The sequence below is a fragment of the Antechinus flavipes genome, chromosome 2, assembly GCF_016432865.1.
Source record: "Antechinus flavipes isolate AdamAnt ecotype Samford, QLD, Australia chromosome 2, AdamAnt_v2, whole genome shotgun sequence".
NCBI lineage: Eukaryota > Metazoa > Chordata > Mammalia > Dasyuromorphia > Dasyuridae > Antechinus > Antechinus flavipes.
Genome location: NC_067399.1, coordinates 441,365,235 through 441,385,405, shown reverse-complemented (window position 1 = coordinate 441,385,405; position 20,171 = coordinate 441,365,235). Strand labels below are relative to the sequence as shown.

At 38.7% G+C, this 20,171-nt stretch overlaps 1 protein-coding gene across 1 annotated transcript in view; it reads left to right on the top strand.

Moving 5' to 3' along the window:
- Positions 1-20,171, top strand: part of SOGA1 (suppressor of glucose, autophagy associated 1) — a 133,864-nt gene that overhangs the window by 72,084 nt on the left and 41,609 nt on the right. Inside the window, exons 4-7 of the mRNA XM_051979260.1 lie at positions 149-211; positions 8,999-10,249; positions 14,773-14,916; positions 17,118-17,243. Of these exons, the coding sequence (XP_051835220.1) occupies positions 149-211; positions 8,999-10,249; positions 14,773-14,916; positions 17,118-17,243 (1,584 nt within the window). The remainder of the gene's footprint in view (positions 1-148; positions 212-8,998; positions 10,250-14,772; positions 14,917-17,117; positions 17,244-20,171) is intronic.

Genomic DNA, 20,171 nt, shown 5'->3' with positions numbered 1-20,171 from the left:
TGTTCTAATTTTTTAAGGCAAGGGCTGTGGGAAGGTGGAGGTGAGCTTTATAGATGTTTGGTCTAGAACTGGCCATTGGTGGAGGTTTTATAAATACGACTTTACAATCTGAGAGCTTTATTAATGTTCTCTCTTTATCTCTTTCCAGCATTCCTTGAAGAAAAGAGGAACACGTTCACTTGGAAAGACAGAAAAAAAGGTATCAGTCCAGGTATTTATCTAGAATCCAAGAAAATATGTTATAAAAAAAACTGATGGCAAAGGTGTGATTGTGAAATTCTGTCATTTTTCAGCTTCCCTCATTTTCTTTTTTCCTTCCATAGTTGCAAATGCATTCCTTTCATCTGTCCCATTCTCCATAGAGGCTTAGGAAAATTTGTTCTAGGAAGGTGACTCTTTCCCATTAAGACTTCACACACACACACTTTTGGAGAGGTAATCAGGGTTAAGTGACTTGCCCAGGGTCTCATAGCTACGTAGTATCTGAGGCCAAATTTGCATTCCAGTCCTTCTGACTCCAGAGCCAGTGCTGTATCCATTGTGCTACCCAGCTCTAAGACTCACTTGTAAAAAGAATATATATATATATATATATACACACACACACACATATATATATATTAAAAATTAAAGCCTTTTATTTTGTAAAACCTGAATTTTCAGAGTTATATTTCAAGAAACTATAAATAAAAACTATGTAAGATAAGAGTTAATTGTCTTAGTTTTTTAAAATGATAGAATAAATAAATAGGGAAGAAAAAAACCTAGCTGCCAAACTGTAAGATATCTTGCAAAATAATAAGTGATATATATTTTTTATTATTATAGCTTTTTATTGACAGAACATATGCCTGGGTAATTTTTCAACACTGTCCCTTGCAATCACTTCTGTTCCACCTTTTCCCTTCCTTTCCTCCACCCCTTTACCTAGATGGCAGGCAGTCTCGTACATATTAAACATATTAAAGTATATCTTAAATACAACATGTGTACATATTTCTTGTTGCACAAGAAAAATTGGATTCAGAAAGGTAAAAATAACCTGGGAAGAAAAACAAAAATGCAAGCAGTCCACATTCATTTCCCAGTTGTAAAAAGAATATATTTAAAGTATTTGTTGAATACCCACTGTGTGGGGGACATTATTGAAGGGTAAGGGAGATAGATGCCATGGAAATAAGAAATTTCACCCTTCCCCTCAGCATAATTAGAAGCCCCTAAGTTAGTCTTGGAGTCAGAGTGACTCAAGGTACAATCCAGCCTCAGATATTTACCAACTCTAGGATCCCAGGCATGTCATTTAACTAATGTTTGCCTCAGTTTACTTCATTGTAAATAATAAAAGCATCTAATTCCTGGGGTGGTTGTAAGGATCTTGAAATAATAATGTAAAAGAGCTTAGCACAGTGTGTGGCACATAGTAGTAATACATAAATACTTAATCCCTTCTTTTCCTTTCTTTATGGTGATACATTTGAAGAGATTGGACCTGAGCTTAACACAAACCTGTCTGCATCCCTTCTAATATTGTATTCGATGTACTTCCTTTCCCCTTGTACTCACCCAGCTACACCACTAGGCACAGCATAGAAATGGCATATCATTGGTTGTGGGTCCATTAACCAAAACTCATCTGAGAGTAGGAGTTCTTTTGTTAGTAGTGCAGTGGGTTGAATTTGGAGTTTTTTGTTTGCCTTCTTAAAAAAAAAAAAAAATATATATATATATATATATATATATATATATATATATATATATATATTTGCCCTCAACAATCATTATGATGTTGTAGATGTAATGGGTGTTCAATATTAATTCATTTGTTCATGTATTCATTTATTCACCCATAATCTTTAATAATAATTTCTAAATTAAGAGTCAGGAGACCTGGGCTGTCTATTTCTGTCACTAAAAACTCTGATTTTGGACCTGTTCCTTTCACTAAGTTTCTTTTGCAAAGTGAAGAAGTTGAGCTTTATAGCTTTTAGTTGTTAAAAATAATTCTAATTCTGTTATCTATAGATAACTGGATTTGGAAAATAAGAACTAACCTTGCCACATTATTACCCACATGACCCTGAGTAGATCATCCTCTCTGCTTTAATCCCCTCATCTATAAAAGGAGGTTGCTCTAACTCAGAGATTCTTAAACCTTTTTGTGTGTCATAAATGGATCCCCTTAGGCAGTATGGTAAAAGCTTAGGGAACTTTTCTCAGAATACTATATACATAAAATAATAAACAAATGACAAAATGACAAAAGAAATCAAAGGTTAGTGGAAATAAAAATGTAATATTTTTCCCATCCAAGTTCACAAACTCTCTGAAATCTATCCATCGATCCCAGGGAAGAAAGTCCTGCTCCAAATGAACTCTAAAGATCATCTAAAACTAAAACCCAGCTACTCTGTCTTTAGCAGCCAATCCACAGGCACTTTTTGAGCCCTGCTATGTGTAAGGTCATGTGCTAGGTATTATAAGACCCACAAAGAAACAGAAAATCTGGAGGGCCTGATCCTCAGGGAGCTCAAAAGTCTATTTAAAGGAGCTAAGAGTGGTTTGAGAATAGCTGTACCGTCAGGTTGGCTGGTTAAGTACCATACAAGAAAGACATACGAGATACAGTTGTCTTTTCCCTTCGTGGTGGTCCTTAATGACTAGGATAATCCCTGGCCAACTGTTCAATTAAGAAGCAAAAGAAGAGGAGCCATATAGTATTGTGGTGTTTGGTGAGAGGGGAGGAAGCCTTGGGCTCTCTGGTCCTAGGCCATAGGCAGCTGAGAAGAAATTTTTAGGAAGGAGAGAAGAATTATAAAAGGAAGAAGAACAGCATACCCTGCTAATTCTTTTCTTGTGCAATACCCACTCTAGAACTTGATTAAAAAAAAAAAGTCAAGTTGTTGCTTATGTGAAATCATAAGTTCCTTTAGAGCAAATCTAGGTCTTAATTATTCTTATATTCTTATAATTTGTTTCATTTAAATTAATAAATGTTTGTTTAATGAGTAAATACATATATGAAATTATTGATTTGTTAAGAGATCTGATTTCTAGATCTGACTGTGACTGAATTGATGTATGATTCTGATACCTTTGTGCCTTAGTTTCTTCATTAATGAAACGGGGTAACAATCCTTATTCTGGGAACTAAATGGCACAATGGATACAGCACTGGGCCTAGAATTCAAATCTGTACTTAAATACATAATATAAATATATAGAATTACAAAAGAAACCAAAGGTTAGTAAAAATAAAGCTGGAATTTTTTCCCCACCCAAATCCAAACTCTTTGAAATCTGTCCATCGACCTCTGGTAAAGAAACTCTACTCTAAATGAACTTTGAGTTTCAAATCTGGCCTCAGAGAGTTCCTAGCTTTGTGACACTGGACAAGTCTCTTAACCCTGTTTGTTTCATTTTTACTCATTTTACAGCTGGAGAAGAAAATAGCAAACTACTCCAGTGTCTCTGCCAAGAAAATCCCAAATGGAGTCACAAAGATTTAGATATGATTGAAATGATAGAACAACAATAAAAATCTTTATCCTGATTCAATGAGATAGAGTACATGGAAATTCTTTAAAAAGTCAAAAGGAGTATGAAGTATTAAGGGGTATTGTTCAAATATACATTTAAATAATATAAATTATTCTACTATAGCTTATTAACATGCATATCATACACATGTTAGTAATAGATAACCTGAGTTATATTGGGAAGAATCCCAAACTTGGTGAAAGAAGATCTTAGCTCCAAAAATTATTATTAACTGTGCGATCATGGACAAATCATGCACTGCATACTAGCTGCATACCGGCCATTATTTGCGCCACCATAAAGCACTGCAAAAATAAGTTGCTTGCTATTATACACATAGGGTATTATATTCTTCAAGTCACTTAATTTCTCTGTAGGCCTCATATTCCTCATCAGTCAAATAAAGGGGGGAATTCGATCCTTCATGGCCTTTTAACTGCAAATCCCATGATTCTATAAAATATCATTGCCTCTAGATCTCTCCAGCTAGACACAATTGCCTATGTGATAACTTAATAGGATCTTGAGATAGAAGGGACCTTGGGCATCATTTACTCTAGTGGTTCCCATTCTATGTACTAAGAATCTTTTAGATTCCCCAGAAGCCCATATGTATATGAATGATTGCCATTTTAATTTTTTCTATTAACAAAATGTGCAGTATGACTCAATATTATAAATAAGCAGATATTGCCCCTGCAGGTGCACATCAAATGTCTCATATCTATTACTATTTTTCCAAATGTAATAATTGCTATTACAATGAATAAAATAAGCTATAAAAATATTTAGTAGAAGCAAACTGACCAGTGAAAGGGAGCAGTAAGGCTGTATACGCTCAGGCATTAGCAAGTTTTTTATTTTTGTCAGGTTGCTTAGTGTTGTGACTGACATATGGGGGCCTTGAATTAATTGTCAGGGATGTGACTGGGCGTTTGACTGACTCATTTCTGACTTCCAGAATGACAGCAGGCCAGGATTGACACCTTCCAACCAGGTTTTCTTTGGAGCCTTCTGTTCACATTTGGATCTTGTTCTATCAAAACCATTTAGGTATCTTAAGTCTGGAAGCATCTCTTCTCTGAGATTCCTCTCACTTTATTCTCTTTTCCTAATGTTTACTCTATGGCCCTCCTTTAATTTTTTCCTTAACTAGCCCTTTCTTGATTCAGTATTCCTGAATTCCTATTTAGTTTTCTCCAAGTCAGAAACAATTTTTCCCTCTATCATTCTTTCTGGGGAGATGAACCCCCTACTATTCCTTAACACTTTAGAATTCCCATGCAGTGGAAAGAGCATTAGATTTGGAATAATAGGACCTGGGTTCAAATTCAGGCTCTGACAATTACAACTTGTGTAACTGTAAACACGTCATCTAGTCTCTCTGGGCATCAATTTCCTCATCCCCTCTAGGGGAATCCTCAAGGAAGGGGCTGGATTAGATGACTTCTAAGGATCCTTTTGATCCACATCTCTGATCCCATGGACTTAGTGCTAAGGATGGGACAAGGTCCCTGTCAGGTAGGATGTTTTAACTTGTTATGTAAGGATGTTGACTCCTTGAGAGGATGAATTAAGGGGAATCTGAGAGATTATAAGTCATTCTCTCCATATGACAGTTAAGGAAACTGAGACCTACAGAGACTTACCCAAAGTTATATTGTAAGATATTGAAAGAGTGGATACTAGAACCTAAGCCTCTTGAGATCTAAAGATTTAGAGCCACAAAGGAACCCAGAGGTCAATTAGCCTAACCCCTTAATTTCTGGAAATGAAGAAACAAACCTAGAGAGAGGAGCAATAACTTCTTAAGGTCACATAGTAAGTGGCAAAAGTTGAATACAGATACAAGCAAATGGTCTGACTCCCAAATAACCATTTTTCAATTTACCCTTTAGATCTTCTGTGTTTCAAAAAATTCTGGTGGGCCTGAAGTACTCAGTAAGATAGAGAAGAGGAATGCTCTAAGATCATCATGGACTGAAGCTTGGGGTTGCTAATACTGCCAACCCATGAACATATTGCCAGATTTTGTGTGTGGGGGGGAATAGACAGAATTTTTTTTTTTTAACATAAATAGCAATTAATTGAAAGAAGGGATAAGTAATTAAATGGTAAGAATTCATTACCCTCAAATTGCTTGGATGATGCAACTTATCAATTTTAATTTATCAATTTTAAGTACTTGTTATATGTGGCAGATAAATGGATAGTTGGACTTCGCTAGGCATTAGATTTACTAATCTGTTTGTGTTGTTTCCCCCAGTAAACTATAAGTTCCTGAAGGCTGAAGATTCTTTTAATTTTTTTTCTTTAGATTCTTATCACAAAGACCTGGGTATAGTAGGTGCTAAATACATGCTCGTTAAATTCAGTTCCATAGTGAGAAAAATCATGAGTGGTGCTAGTATGTAGATGTAGGAAACTTCAGAAATGCCCAGAGAATCAGGCATGAAATAATTACTTAGCTTACTCTATTTCCTTTCCTTCCCTGAAAAATTCACCAAGACTTGAGCTTTGACCTCAAGAAGTTTACCTTTTAATAAGATGACAAACTTAGAGGGAATAATTAAGAATGCAAAGAAATGCCACAGTGCAAACTGTAGTTCAGGGCTTAGAAATGGAAAACTGAGAAGTTAACATTGTGAGGTGAAGGTCAGGCTTGACATACAAAGATTTTTCCCCGTAGTCTTTACTAACAGGCATATGGGAATCTTGAAAGTTTGACAGACAGTCTAATCTGGCCTTATATAGTAGAGGAACAGAGGCAAAGTTGCAGAATTCACTCACTCCCTTAGGATGCTTTGAGATCTTGGGAAGGTACTTCCCCCATTCAGTGATGAGTAGACTTATACATCTTCTTCACCTTTCCTGATCCCTGTGATTTAGAATCATTGCTTTGAAAACTTCCTTCCTCTATTCTTACTTCTCATTCACTATCTTAGCTCAGTCCTGACATTTTCTCCTTTCCATCTTCTTCCATCATATCTTTTAGACTCCTTGCACTATCATCAGAAAAGTTTAACAAGTCCTTTCTCATACTTTTTATTTTCTGGTATTTATATAATGAAATTCCTAAATATATAGGCAAGAGGTTGGTTTGTAAAGGAAGACTGAGCCATGTTCTAAACTCTTTGAGAAAAGAGGGTATATGATCAGGAGGTCAGTAGATTACAGCAATAAAGTGATAGCACCTTCAGATGCAGCCGATTAATTGTGGGAGGAAGATCTTAAAGCCTATTCCCTGTTACTGACTAATTTGTCTAGCCATCCAAAATGGAGACAGAGGAGCCGTCCACTAGAGGGAACCAGGATTCCATATGTACAAGAAATGGAAAGTGTGTCGTCCCCTTCAACACCTAAACCTTCTATCTAACTCCTTGATTTCCAGGACTTTGACCTTCAGTGTGCCTGAAGCCAGGAGAGTGGATACATCTTAGACCACACCTAAAATTGTGATCTTTTATTGCTCCTGAGACCTTAAATTCCCTTCCTGCCCTTTGATCTCTACTTCTGTCTCATTCCTCCTAAATTATTTTTTATACACATTCAAATTTATAGTCCTTCTATAAAGACTCCTTTTTTGACCATTATTCATGCTCTTGCCTCATTTTGCTTTTTTTATAGTCTTGCCTCTATAATGATCATTTCAGTTATATTATGGGATTCAAATTCCAGTGGCTACATGTGATTTTGGGTAGAAAATCATGTGGTATATAGATAAAGAGATAGAGTCCAAGTCAGGAAGACCATATGAGACATTTAGGTTATGTGATCCTAAACAAGACACATAATTTCTCAATGATACAGGTACACTTTTAGTGCTGTAAGCGATCTATTTTTTAAGGAGAGATTTCTCACTGAAAATACGATTAAAATTAGAGGTTTTTTCCTTACCCTTTCCTTTAACTAAAAAGGCTGTGACAGAGGCCATAAAGAGCTTTCAACTACTCAGTTAGCAAACATCAAAAACAAACTGTCATCTTACCAGGCATAGAACTATAGAAGCCAAAGACAATAACAGCTTAGAATATAAGCTTATTTATAAAATCTTAGAGAAGAATTATGGAAGATTTTGAGTATGCCTCATAAAATAGGAAAATGTGACTGATGGAAGAAAACAATTTATAGAAAGCATGATGAGATACTCAATCAGATTATCCTTAAAAGACTCAGCTAAGTCAGGTCATCTTATAGAGCATTTAAAGATGAAACTGGAAAGAGGAAAACAAAGAAATGGAAAAATGCAAAAGATCTGTCAAGATATTTATAACAAATAGTGATAATAGAGTGGGTTTCAGGAGAGATTTAGGGCTAGAGATGCAGATTGGGAGTCATTTGAATTTTAATAATGCTAATAATTTGTCAAGTGTCTACTCTGTCCTATATATTTAGGATACAAATATAATTAGTTCTGCTGTAATTCAACATCTATGTTCCCCAAAAAAACCCCTGAGTTTATACAAATCCAAACAGTAAAAACTACAGAATATATGGGGAAAATAGGGTCAGAACACAATAATCAAGAACTACTTCAGTGACACATTAAAGAAAAGATAAGAATGTAATGAAAACTGGTAGCAAAATATGTGTATACATACAAATACATATGTGTATATACACATATATGTTTAAAAATTATGAAATACACACATAAATACTCCAAGAAATAATGGCCATTTCTGTAGTCTTGGGCACTGCTTGGACTATGCCTGTGCTAAACAAACAAGTTGGGCAAACCACAGCTCTGGACATGGTACAAGGGGGTAAATGGTAGGGTTGGTTCAGGCCAGCTTCTACTGCATAAACAGCAATTATGGCCAACTATCTCTATAAAGACCTGAAGTTTGCATATGGAAGTAGGTCTCCAAAGGATAACAGCTTGTGAGTTGTCATCAAATGTTGTAGTTTTCTTCATTCTCATTGTTTCAAATTATGTTCAAAATGTCCCAAACATATCTGTCGTATTGGAACAAGTCGGTGCATTTGCACTATGCATTATAACAGAACTGACTGTACAAAAATCAGTCTGGCCCTTGCCTTCCAAGATCACATACGTCTGGAGGTGAGGTGGGGAGGCGCAACATGTTTACAGGTAAGCAAACACACAGTACGGACAATGTGAATGTAAGGTGATAGAATCAGGAGAACTGATACCTGGGGAAATCAGAAAAGGGCAGAGACTGCACAAGCCAAACCTTGGAGGAAGCTAGGGTTTCCAAGAGGCAAAGGCAAGTCGGGAACATTTCAGCTTGGGAGTTATCCCATACGTTTGACCACACAAGCCCAAAGAGCATTAGAAAAGTACCAAAGTGCCCAGTCACCATTTTACAGATAAGAAAACTGAGAGGAAGTGACTTGTCTGAGGCCCCCAAACCAAGGCAGCGCAGGACATGGGACACGTTTGCCACCCCCACTGACGACATTTTTTTCTAATTCTGTGTCTGTTTCTGGCTTTTAGGAGGACAACGCGGACCTAAAGTGTCAGCTGCACTTTGCCAAGGAAGAGTCAGCCCTGATGTGTAAGAAACTCACTAAGTTAGCCAAGGAGAATGACAGCATGAAGGAGGAGCTGGTCAAGTACCGCTCTCTGTATGGGGACTTGGACAGCTCCCTGTCTCTGGAGGAGCTGGCTGACTCCCCTCACTCCAGGGAGGCCGAATTGAAGGTCCATCTAAAGCTTGTCGAGGAAGAAGCCAACATCTTGAGCCGCCGGATTGTGGAGCTGGAGGTAGAAAACCGGGGCCTGAGAGCGGAGATGGAAGACACGAAAGGGCAGGGGGACAAGGACTACATTGGCCCTGACATACGGTTCGCTTTTTCTTCCCCCAACTGCGGTGGGGAGTCTGGGGAGAGCCTGGCCGAGCTGCGGAGACACCTTCAGTTTGTGGAAGAGGAAGCCGAGCTCCTGAGGAGGTCTTCTGCCGAGCTGGAGGACCAGAACAAGCTCCTCATGAATGAGCTGAACAAGTACAAGTCAGAACACGACCTGGACGTCACCTTGTCTGAGGACAGCTGCTCGGTGATCAGCGAGCCGTCTCAGGAGGAGCTGGCCACCGCCAAGATCCAGATCAGCGAGCTCAGCGGGAAGGTGAAGAAGCTGCAGTATGAGAACCGCGTCCTGCTCTCCAACCTGCAGCGCTACGACCTGGCCTCCTGTCAGACCCTGCGGCCCATGCTGGAGACCGACGCCGAGGCGGGGGACTCTGCCCAGTGCGTCCCCACCCCCCTCTGGAGAGACGTGCCCATCGGGGGGGAGAACGGTGTTCTGGGCCACTCCGAGCGGACGGCGGACAACGGCATCCCGAAGCTCCCGGACGCCCATCTCGCCAAGCTCTTTAAGGCCAGAGACTTGGAGGCTTTGCCCGGCCTCAGGGACCAGGCTGCCCTGGTCAACAAGGCAATCGATGTTTTAATTTCAGACGCCAACGGCTTCATATCCAGCCTCAAGCTGTGTCTGGACAATGACTGTGCAGACCTTATGTTGAATGAGTCTCTGGATAACAGCGAGAGCCCTAGTGATTCCAAACTTATCAATGTTATCTTCATGAGGCTTGGGCTCTTGCAGCAGGAGCTGAACACCTTTGTGAGGAAAGTGGATAGCATTGGGGACTCTCTGAAAGAGGCCACAGAAACCTCCTCGCTGCCAGCCTCTGGGGCCCAGGACTCCTCCAAAGACCTTCTCAGCAAAGAACACTCTTCTGACTTCCAGGTAAGGCCAAGGTCATTCATTCTGCCTCCTCTCAAGTAGAGCGTGTTCCTCACTACAATTACAGGTTTCTTTGCCATGCTAACCTTTGCTGCTTTTTAATGAAACTCAATTCAAACCAACTTTGCATTCAATTCCCTCCTTTCACCCTCCTGTTCCTTTACAGGGAAATGTAACACACTATATGCATTATACTGTGGTTCCCCCAGCGATCTGATAGTAGTTATGTTGTCCAAGCTGCAAGTGCGTGCAGTGGGTATTCAGGTAATCCATAAGTGTCCATGGAGTAGTGGAAAGAATACTGGAGTGAGAGTGAAATGCTCGAGTTCGAAACTTGACCCCGTGATCCACTATTGGTATGTTCTGGGGCAAATCCATTGTCTTCTCTGGGCCTCCGTTACACCCCATGTAAAATGACAGGATTGGGGCTAATCTAGTGCTGTTCACTGAGCACCTCTTTTGTGTCTTGCCCTGTGTAGGTCTAGAGGAACTAACAGTTTAGTTACTAAGATACTGGTTATAATTTGAAAATGGGACAAGGCAGCAGATTACTGGTTTACGTAACTATTTCATGCTAATGGACAGTTCAGAGAGTTATGGGAAACTAGCAAAGTTGTGGAAGAAAGGCTTTATCAAGGAGCTTGGATTTAGCTGGGTCTTGAAAGAATTTGAATAACAGGTAGTAGTAAGGAGGCAGTGCATTCTAGGTGCCTCAGGGCAGCATTCTCAAGGGCAGAAAAGCAGAAAGGATGGCATGTTTAGGAAAGACACATCTGGCTGAAATGAGGTACGTTTCGGGAAGTGAAATGAAGGGGCTGGGTCAAGGCCATTACTAAGTTGGGGAAGCCTTTCTTGTCCTTGTCCTGAGTGATCAGTGCTAGCCTATCTTCTTCAGTGTCTGGATTCCTGAAACCTTTTCACTGAGGCTCTATAGCTGGGGACCCAAAATTGCCCAAAATTCTCCTGTACCCAATAAATACCTAGTGTCTCAGGAGGACTCTATATCACTGAACATTCAAAGCATTTGAAAAAACTCATTTTAAAGAAATAAACCTCCTTCTCCAGGATAGTGCGTTGGTATTCCATTGCATAAAAAAAAAAAAAAAAAAAAAAAAGAAAATTTGTAAGATACTTCAGAGTAAAGGCTTAGCACTAGCCACATTGGATAATACTGAGCTGTCCCTTGCTTATTCTTCTTGTGATCATGGTATGCATTTGTGAGCATTGGCCAAAGGCCAATGTACAGATGGTTACTTTGAGGAGCAGAACAAAGCTCTAAAGCCTATAAGGAGCCAAAACCTGTCATCTTAACCTGCTGAGCTGACCACTTACAGGGTGAATCAGTCAATGGACATTTATTGGGCCTTTACTCTTTGCTCAGCAGTGCACCACATGCTGTTGGAATATTTATAAGCCACAAAACCTGTGCCCTCAGGGATCTTATAAACATTTTTAGTAAGATGAGACTAACAAAGAGCCACTCAGATGTATAAAACTGGATAAGATCCAGTATTGTTATGAGTCTCTAAATGTTACTGAAATTCCGATCTGAGAGAAATTAATGAGAGCTAGAATAGTAGAGGTGGACTTCAGGAAGAAGCTGGACTTTGAAGGTTGGACAAGCAAAGAAAAGAAAGAAGGAGGTCAGATGGAAATATTATGCTAAGTGCCTCAATGTAGGGCTTCTTAAATTGTAGACTCCTTGGGCAATATGATAAAGCCTATATGCTTCTCAGAGTCATTTTTTTTCAATGCATAAAATAAAATACACAGGATTTTAAAGGAAACCAATTACATTAAAATAGTTATCAAGCATGGTTTTTTAAAAATTCACTGACCCTGGGTTAAGAAACTCATCTGTAGGGTTCATGCAGAAGGAATTCATGTAGTTTTTCTAAGTAATTCTTTGCAGAAAAAGTCTGGCTCTATGTATTATTCAACAGACAATCAAGAGGCAATCATTAAACATCTAATGTGTACTAGGTAGCTGAAGATACAGAGCCAAAAAATAAATAGTTCCTGCCTTCAAGAAGCTCATATTCTATTGGAGGAATTTGTGATTTATATAAGACCTCAGCCCTGTCCTCTTAGAGTTTATGGTCTAGTTTGGGGATGTGAGACAGAAGGAGATAATTTTAATACTTAACAGCACATGATCATACTGTTAAAATATAATAATTACTCCTGGTACTATGGTTAACAAAGTAATAATTATTAATAATACTGTTAGATATTAAAAGATACAAATCATCTCTGGCTGAGAACCATGCACATAGTCCTTCTCTCACCTCACTGGGCCACTACCTTAGTCCTGACTCTCATCCTCTCTTGGCTCTTATAATAGCCTCCTCTTTGGTCTCCCTGTTAGAAGTCTCTTTCATCTCCAAATCATTCTCCATAAAGCTGCCAAATAGATTTTCCTAAAGTTCTGGTCTGACCATTCAATCAGAATTATATTCAAGAAGTTCCAGTGATTCCTTGTTGCCTTTAAAATATATTACAAACTTTTCTGGTTGACTTTTTTAAATCCTCAAAAATCTGTCTGGAGCTCATCTTTCCAGGCTTATTTCCTGTTTCTCCTTTCCATGAACTCTGTGTTCTAAACAAACTGGCTTATTTATTCCCCAAGCACAACATTTTGTCTCCCACTTGACTTTTGGGCATCCCTGTGCCTGGAATTCACTCCCTCCTTATTTTCCTCTTCAATCCCTAGCTTCCTTTGAAATGCTACTGAACTACCTCCTACATGAAGCCAGTTGCTAGTTTCCTTCTGCCTTCCCTCATTACAATTACTTTACATTTACTTAAATGTGTACATTTTTGTCCTCAGTAGAGATCATGGGCTGTTTTATTTTTGTCTCTGAATTCTCAGGGCCCATCAAAGATCCTGGCACATCATTGATACTTAATAAATGCTTATTGAATAAACGAGGGAATTTATTCATTCAGTCAATCAGCAAACATGTGTACCACTTTATACTAGGCACTAGGCATGTGATAGGATTGAGGGGGATTTTCAGACAGAGGGGTACAGTATAATGGGAAGAATATTAGATTGGAATTAGAGTCCTTAGGTTTGAATGCCAGCAATGCTACTTCCTGCTTGCATGAGCTTTGGCAAGTTACTTCTCTCTGGACCTTCGTTTTCTCGTCTTTCAAAGGAACTATTTTCTTCCTATGTGCTGTTCTCATGATCTAAGATCTTTGTCCCTATCGGCTCCTTAGAACACACATAGATCATACCATATTGTAATATACATTACCACACTCTGCTCCTGCATTCACACATCTGAAACATACAGCTGTAAGATTCACACCAAACCACAACTTTCCCTATTTTCTGAGCTACACAATTACAGATGCCAGTTCTTAGACAACAGATAGATACACCAACCTCATGAAAGCTCAGAGTTAATAATTGCCTCTCATCTCTCCAAAGTGCCCCTGTTAAAAGCTTCTTACTTCTGTAGGGAAGGAAGGTGCTTTTCTTCAAAGTATACATAGTCAGACAGATATAATGTATAGAATATTAGACTTTAAGTTAAGGGGACCATGGTTCAAATCCTGTCAGATACTTCCTGTGGTCCTTCACAAATTACTTCATTTCAATGAGCCTTGGTTTCCTAACCTGAAATGAGAATAAGAACCCCTACTTTACAGGGTTGTTGATGAGCTCCCAAGGAGAAAATATATGTAAAGTACTTTGTGAGGACCAAAGCGATATACAAATGTTAGCTTTTATTATTATTATAATAAATAGGAGAACAGAGATTTCCTATTTTCTCATCTCTTTCTTTGAGAGACAGGTTTTAACTTAGCTAAACCAAAGTAGAAGTAGTGGGATGAGTTGACAATGTAATACAGTCCCTGTAACTCAAAAAAGATGTAAGAAACCAAAAGCATAGGGAGTGAGTTTTTGCCTTTTAACAAATCCCTGGGAAAAATAGGCTGAGGGATCAAGCACAGAGTCATTAATTGAGAGTACTGCCTCCTTGTGCCCTGGTTTCCCTTCCCCTCCTTCTGCATGATACTACATTAATGTCTATACATTCCTCCCACCTCCTATCTCCTGATCCTTTCTCTCCTTTCTCCTCTTTCTATCCTTTTCTTCTATACCCCAGCTTCTTAAACTATGGGTTGCAAACCCATATGGAATCTCATAACTGAAGGGTTGCAAAATTATGATTTATTATCAGTAAATGTTTTATTTTATAATTTTTTATAAACCTCTACATCTAGGGTCATATAAACATTTCTTGGACAAAGGGGGGTTGTGAATGGAAAAAGTTTAAGAAGCCCTACCCTATACAATTCAGTTCTCTTATTTCCTGCTCATCATTTTTTTAAACCTTGTTTTCTCCATTTTCCTGTGCCATATTGGGGAGCCTTCTTCTCTTTCCTTTCCTCATCTTATACTTTTTGCTGTTCTTGGATATCCATTGTGCTGTTTTTCTGGGTTATTCTCCTCACCCCTTTGATCTCCCTGCTCTTTTCGTTTGTTTTCATTGATTTGCCCATGCATGCAGCCTGACTTTAGAGACCTGCCAGACTGGGAGCTCCGGGCCAGGGAGGCCTTCTGCAGCACTAGCAGCGACCCGGATCCCAAACCTGAACTCACCCGGAGCTACAAGACTTATCAAGCTGAAGACAATGAATCCTATGCTACAGAGGTGCGCCTGGGCCAGGGGGTCCTGGGAATGGTTAGAGCAGGCTAGAACTCACAAGAGGGGTTTCTGGAGCAGACCCCAAAAGCCAGTCAATACACAAGAATTTGTTAACTGTCTCCAGTATATAAGCACTTTGTAAGAATGAAACAATCCCTGCCATCAAGAATCTTACACTCTTCTGGAGACAAGAACATAAATATATACATATTCTATAGAAAAAATAAAATAAAAGTAATTAAAACAAAAGTTAATTTAGAAGGGAAATCACAAGCAGTTGGGAGGAATCAAAAAAGGATTCATGGAGGTGGTAGTTGGACTGCATCGTGAAAGAAGGGATTCTGTGAAGAGGGAGTATTAGGTTGTCCCATTTCCCCCCAATGTATTAAAAGCTTATGCTGCCTTTCTCAAATTTATCATGAATTTTAGCAGGTCTTTTTGATGTTTCCCTGGGTAAACTAGTTGAAAAATCCATAACTAGCCTAAGGGAAATCTTTGGGCTCAGGGGTCTTATATTGCTCTGGGAAGTTTAGGTGAAATCCTTACCTTTGACATTTATTACTTGATACTTTGTTTTTATCTCCCTGGGCTTTTGTTTCCTCATCTATAAAATAAAAGGGTCAGACTACATAGCTTTGGAAGTCTCTTCCAGCTTTAGATCCATGATCTTACCATAGACTTGGTTTGGTTCCTCATTTGTGTTTGTACCACAGAGCTGCGCAGGATTTGTCCTAGAACCACTGTGCTCCACTGTGGGCTCTGCTCTTAAGTCAGTAATAATTTCATGTCCCCCAAAGTGTATCCAAATCGGCATATGTTATAAGGGTACTTAACTAGGCATATTAACATTTATTCAGGGGGCAGCTAGGTGGCGCAGTGGATAGAGCACCAGCCCTGAAGTCAGGAGGACCTGAGTTCGAATCTGCCCCCAGCCACTTAACAATTCCTAGCTGACCCTGGGCAAGCCATTTAACCCCATTTGGCTCAGGAACAAAAACAAACAAACAAAAACATTTATTGAGGATGGCAGTAAGTTAATGGAGTCCTAGCATGATATGGTAGACATAAAATAAGACTGGGACCTAATACCTAAGGTGGTCAGTAGAGAATAACATGTAGTCAGTTAATCATTTGCTTGCTGCAACATCCTCAATAATCCCCTTCTCTCCTCTGATGCTGCCCTCATCATTTCATGTCTGGATTATTGCAAAGCCTATTAGTGGGTCTTCCCACCTCAGCTCTCTCCCCATCCAAAGTATCCTCCATTCAGCCACCAAAGTGATTTTCCTAAAGCTCAGGTTTAATCATGCTACTCTATTACTCAATACCTTCTCAACTTCAAACTACTGATCTCCCTGGCATCTGTAAGTCCAAACTGAAATCCCACTTTCTATGGAAGCCTTCCCCAATGCCTCTTAATTCCAGTACCTTCTCTCTATTTTATTATCTCCTATTTATTCTGTATATAGCTTGCTTGGCATATATTTGTTTGCATGTTATCTTCTCCATTCAATTATAAGCTCCTTGAGAACAGGTCTTTTGCCTCTGAGCACTTAATACAGTACTTGGCACATAGTAGGTGCTTGATAAATATCGATTGATTGATTGACCAATATTTGTTGATCTCTGGCTCTGTGCTAGATACTCTGTGTGTGTGTGTGTGTGTGTGTTTGTCTATCTGTCTGTGGTTACAGAAGAGATTTAACAGAGATTCTTGATTCAAGAGGTTTATAGTCTAATTGGGAAGACTAGCCAAGCCTCTGAGGTATAAAATCATAGTTGCCAAGTGATTAAAGTAGGCAGTAAATGTTGCAGGAAATTCAAAGAGAAAAATTACTTTTGGCTGGAGGGAACTGAAAATGGACTCAGGGCTCACTGCTTTGTGAAGCATAGATTGATGGGAAAGAAGTAAAGGGGGAATGAACATATATTTTGTACAAAAAGGATCAGAGGTAACACTGTACTCCCAGGACAATTCTGTGGGAGATGTGGGCTTTGAGTCATGGTAAGACTGTGGCAAACAGTGTGCCTTACTTCTAAGACAGCCTTGGCATTTGGAGGCTCAGTTTCTTCCACTGGGATATATTGTAAAAATTGTAAATATTTACAATATCTACTTTGTAGAGTTGTTGGAAAAGTGCTTGGTACACTTAAAAGTGCTATACAAATATGATATTATTATCATTATCATGATCATCTCTTCCCAGATCAAAGAACTACAACTGGTGCTTTCAGAAGCCCACGAGAGCCTTCGCGGTCTTCAAGAACAGCTCTCCCAAGAGAGACAGCTGCGTAAAGAAGATGCAGAGAATTTCAATCAAAAAATCTTCCAGGTCAGTGACAGTGCCTGTTTTGTACTCTACTCTAGCCAGCCCCCAATCTCTTTGCCCTACAGTAAAATGACAAAAGCTTTCGTCACCTAGAAAGCAAGGAACAGAGCTGTCTAGACAGGACTTCATGCAAAGAGAGCTATTATGCAGACTCAAATTTCAAGGAGATAGATATAGCAAAGTGTATCACTACAGTGATCTTTGTCAATATTGATTTTAACTTTTGAAACCAATTCAGTTGTTTTATTTTTTGGCAGATACTAGTGCAGTTTCACATTTCCTTCTCCAGGTTCATTTTACAGATAAGAAAACTGAAGCAAATGGGGTTGTGACTTGCCCAGGGTCCCATAGCTTATGTATGAGGTCAAATTTTAACTCAGGTCTTCCTGCCTTCAGGCCCAGTGATCTATGCACTGTGCCACCTCTGTCCATGTTTTCACTTAGAGTAAAATTAATCCTGGGTTTGAGTTATATTCTTCCAATTATTACTTATGACCTCAAATAAATCACTTCATTTCTCTAGGCCTCACTTTCCTCATCTGTAAAATGAGAAAGGTGGATTAAATGATATCCAAGGCTCCTTCTGGTTCTGACATTCAGTGATTCTTTTGTAATGGAAAGAGACACAGAGAGACAAAGAGAGAGAGAGAGAGACAGATTGAGAGAAACAGAGATTTCTTTATAAAGATGAACACAGACCTTTGCATATAGCAAACACTTAATAAATGCTTTTTTATTCATAAATAAAAGCTTTAAAGGAGAGATCCTAGGAAAATATCATGAAAAAAAATGAGGTGGCACTGAAAGATAAATTCATGCATTGGCCGGTGTTGACTTTCAGAGGACTGATGTCATCATCATATACTTTTCTCCTGTCTATAGAGTGGTGATGAACTTCAAATGTGCAATAAGGCATCTATGTCAGTCTTGATCACTGTATCAGATTGTTTCATGTAACTGTACGTTCTCTTTTTTTCCTTTTCTCCTTCCTTTTTTAAGATCTACGTTGGATTTAATCCAATAGTTCTTCATCATTGCCCTACATGTCTGTGTGTCTTCTGAATTTCCTTCTGCTCTCTTCTATGTATTTTTAAAAAATGCTTTGTTTTAGTATTATATTTAGTAGTTTTACTGTTATCCCTAGTCTTCCAACTCCCCTTCCCCCAAAATGCCCTCTCTTATAGCACATAGTTAAGCAAAACAAATCAATATATTAGTTATGTCAAAAAAGTCTGTCTCATTCTGCATCTCTTCTCCATTTTTTGAAGAGAAAAAACTCTGCCTGAATGTGGGATATGCACAATAAATATCATCAGTCTTCTTGAGTTGTGATTAATCATTGCATAGTTCTTCGATTCTGCAGTTATTTTCTTTTGCAATATTGTATAGTCATTGTTCTCTTGATTGGGCTTATTTTACTCTGATACTTCACTGAATTTTCTTATATGAGAAGGTCCTATTATGGTATGATCTTGGGAAAAGGCAATCCGTGCCTTTTGTTTCCACTTATTTAATCTTTTTATTTTCCCAGTTACATATGAAATAATTTTTAAATGTTCTTTAAAATTTTGAATTCCAGGTTCTTTCCCTTCCTCCTTCCCCACCTCACCACTGAGAATGAATATATGGGTTAGCTAGTTGGTATAGTGGATAGAGCTCCAGCCCTGAAGTCAGGAGGACATGAGTTCAAATATGGTCTTAGATACTTAACACTTCCTGGCTGTGTGACCCTGGGCAAATCACTTAACCCCAATTGCCTCAGAAAAAAAAGAGAATGCATATGTGAAGTTATACAAAACATTTCCATAGAAGTCATATTTCAAAAGAAAACATAAATCTCCCCACCTAAAAAACCCCTTCAAGAATAAAATTTTTAAAAGTATGCTTCAATCTGTATTCAGACACATTCAATTCTTTCATTATAAGTCCTTTAGAGTACTGTTGGTTCACTGTATTACTGAGAATAGCAAAGTCATTCACAGCTGATCATCCCACAATATCGCTATTACTTTGTACACAGAATGTTTCACTTTGCTTGAGTTCTTGGAGGACTTTACAGGTTTTCCTGAGAGTATCTTGCTCATCATTTCCCATAGAATAATAGTATTCCATCATAATCACATACTACAATTTATTCAGCTGTGTGTGTGTGTTTTTTAAGCTTCAATAACAAAAAAACAGGGAGTGGGAGGTGGTATCACATTTACTTGATGAGTGAGGAGACAGGGAAAGCTTAATGATAGAAGTAATTTCAGAGGTGGTTCTTAAAGGAAGGACTTCAATAATGGGAGGTAGTTAGCATGGAGGATATAGTGCTTAGGGAACATCTAACAATTCATTTTGGCAGGAATATAGAGCCCATGAAGAAGGAGAGTCCTGAAATAAACCTGGAAAGGTAGGCAGGATCCAGATCTTGGAGGTCTTTGAAGGTCAGATGAGCAAAAAAGCCACTAAGGAACCAGTAAAAATTGTAGAGGGAGTAAATGGTCATATCTGACCCTTCAAAAGATCATTTTCACGGTTGCCTGGATAGAATAAAGGAGAGATTAGACAAAGGTAACCATTTAGGGAACTATTACTATAGTCTATGTGAGAGACAGTGTGGTAGACGAATGCATGAGCTGATAAATGGAGACAGGCAGAAAGATGTCATGGCAGTAAAATTGACAACATAGGGCAATGAGGGTAATGGTACCAAGGTTATAGTGGCTTCCAGGTGATTGCATAGAGAACTTAGTTTGGTAAATGTGTTCTTTTAGAACACAAATCTAGAAACCAGACACTGATGCAAAGAATGTTACAATTTAGTATTACTTATAGAACTTATAGAAACCTTGACAGTTTGTCAGAATATGGGAAAGTTTGATTTCCCAGATGTGGAGATGGCAGCTATTTGAGAAAATAGGTGATTTCTAATTTTGCTTGAGGAAA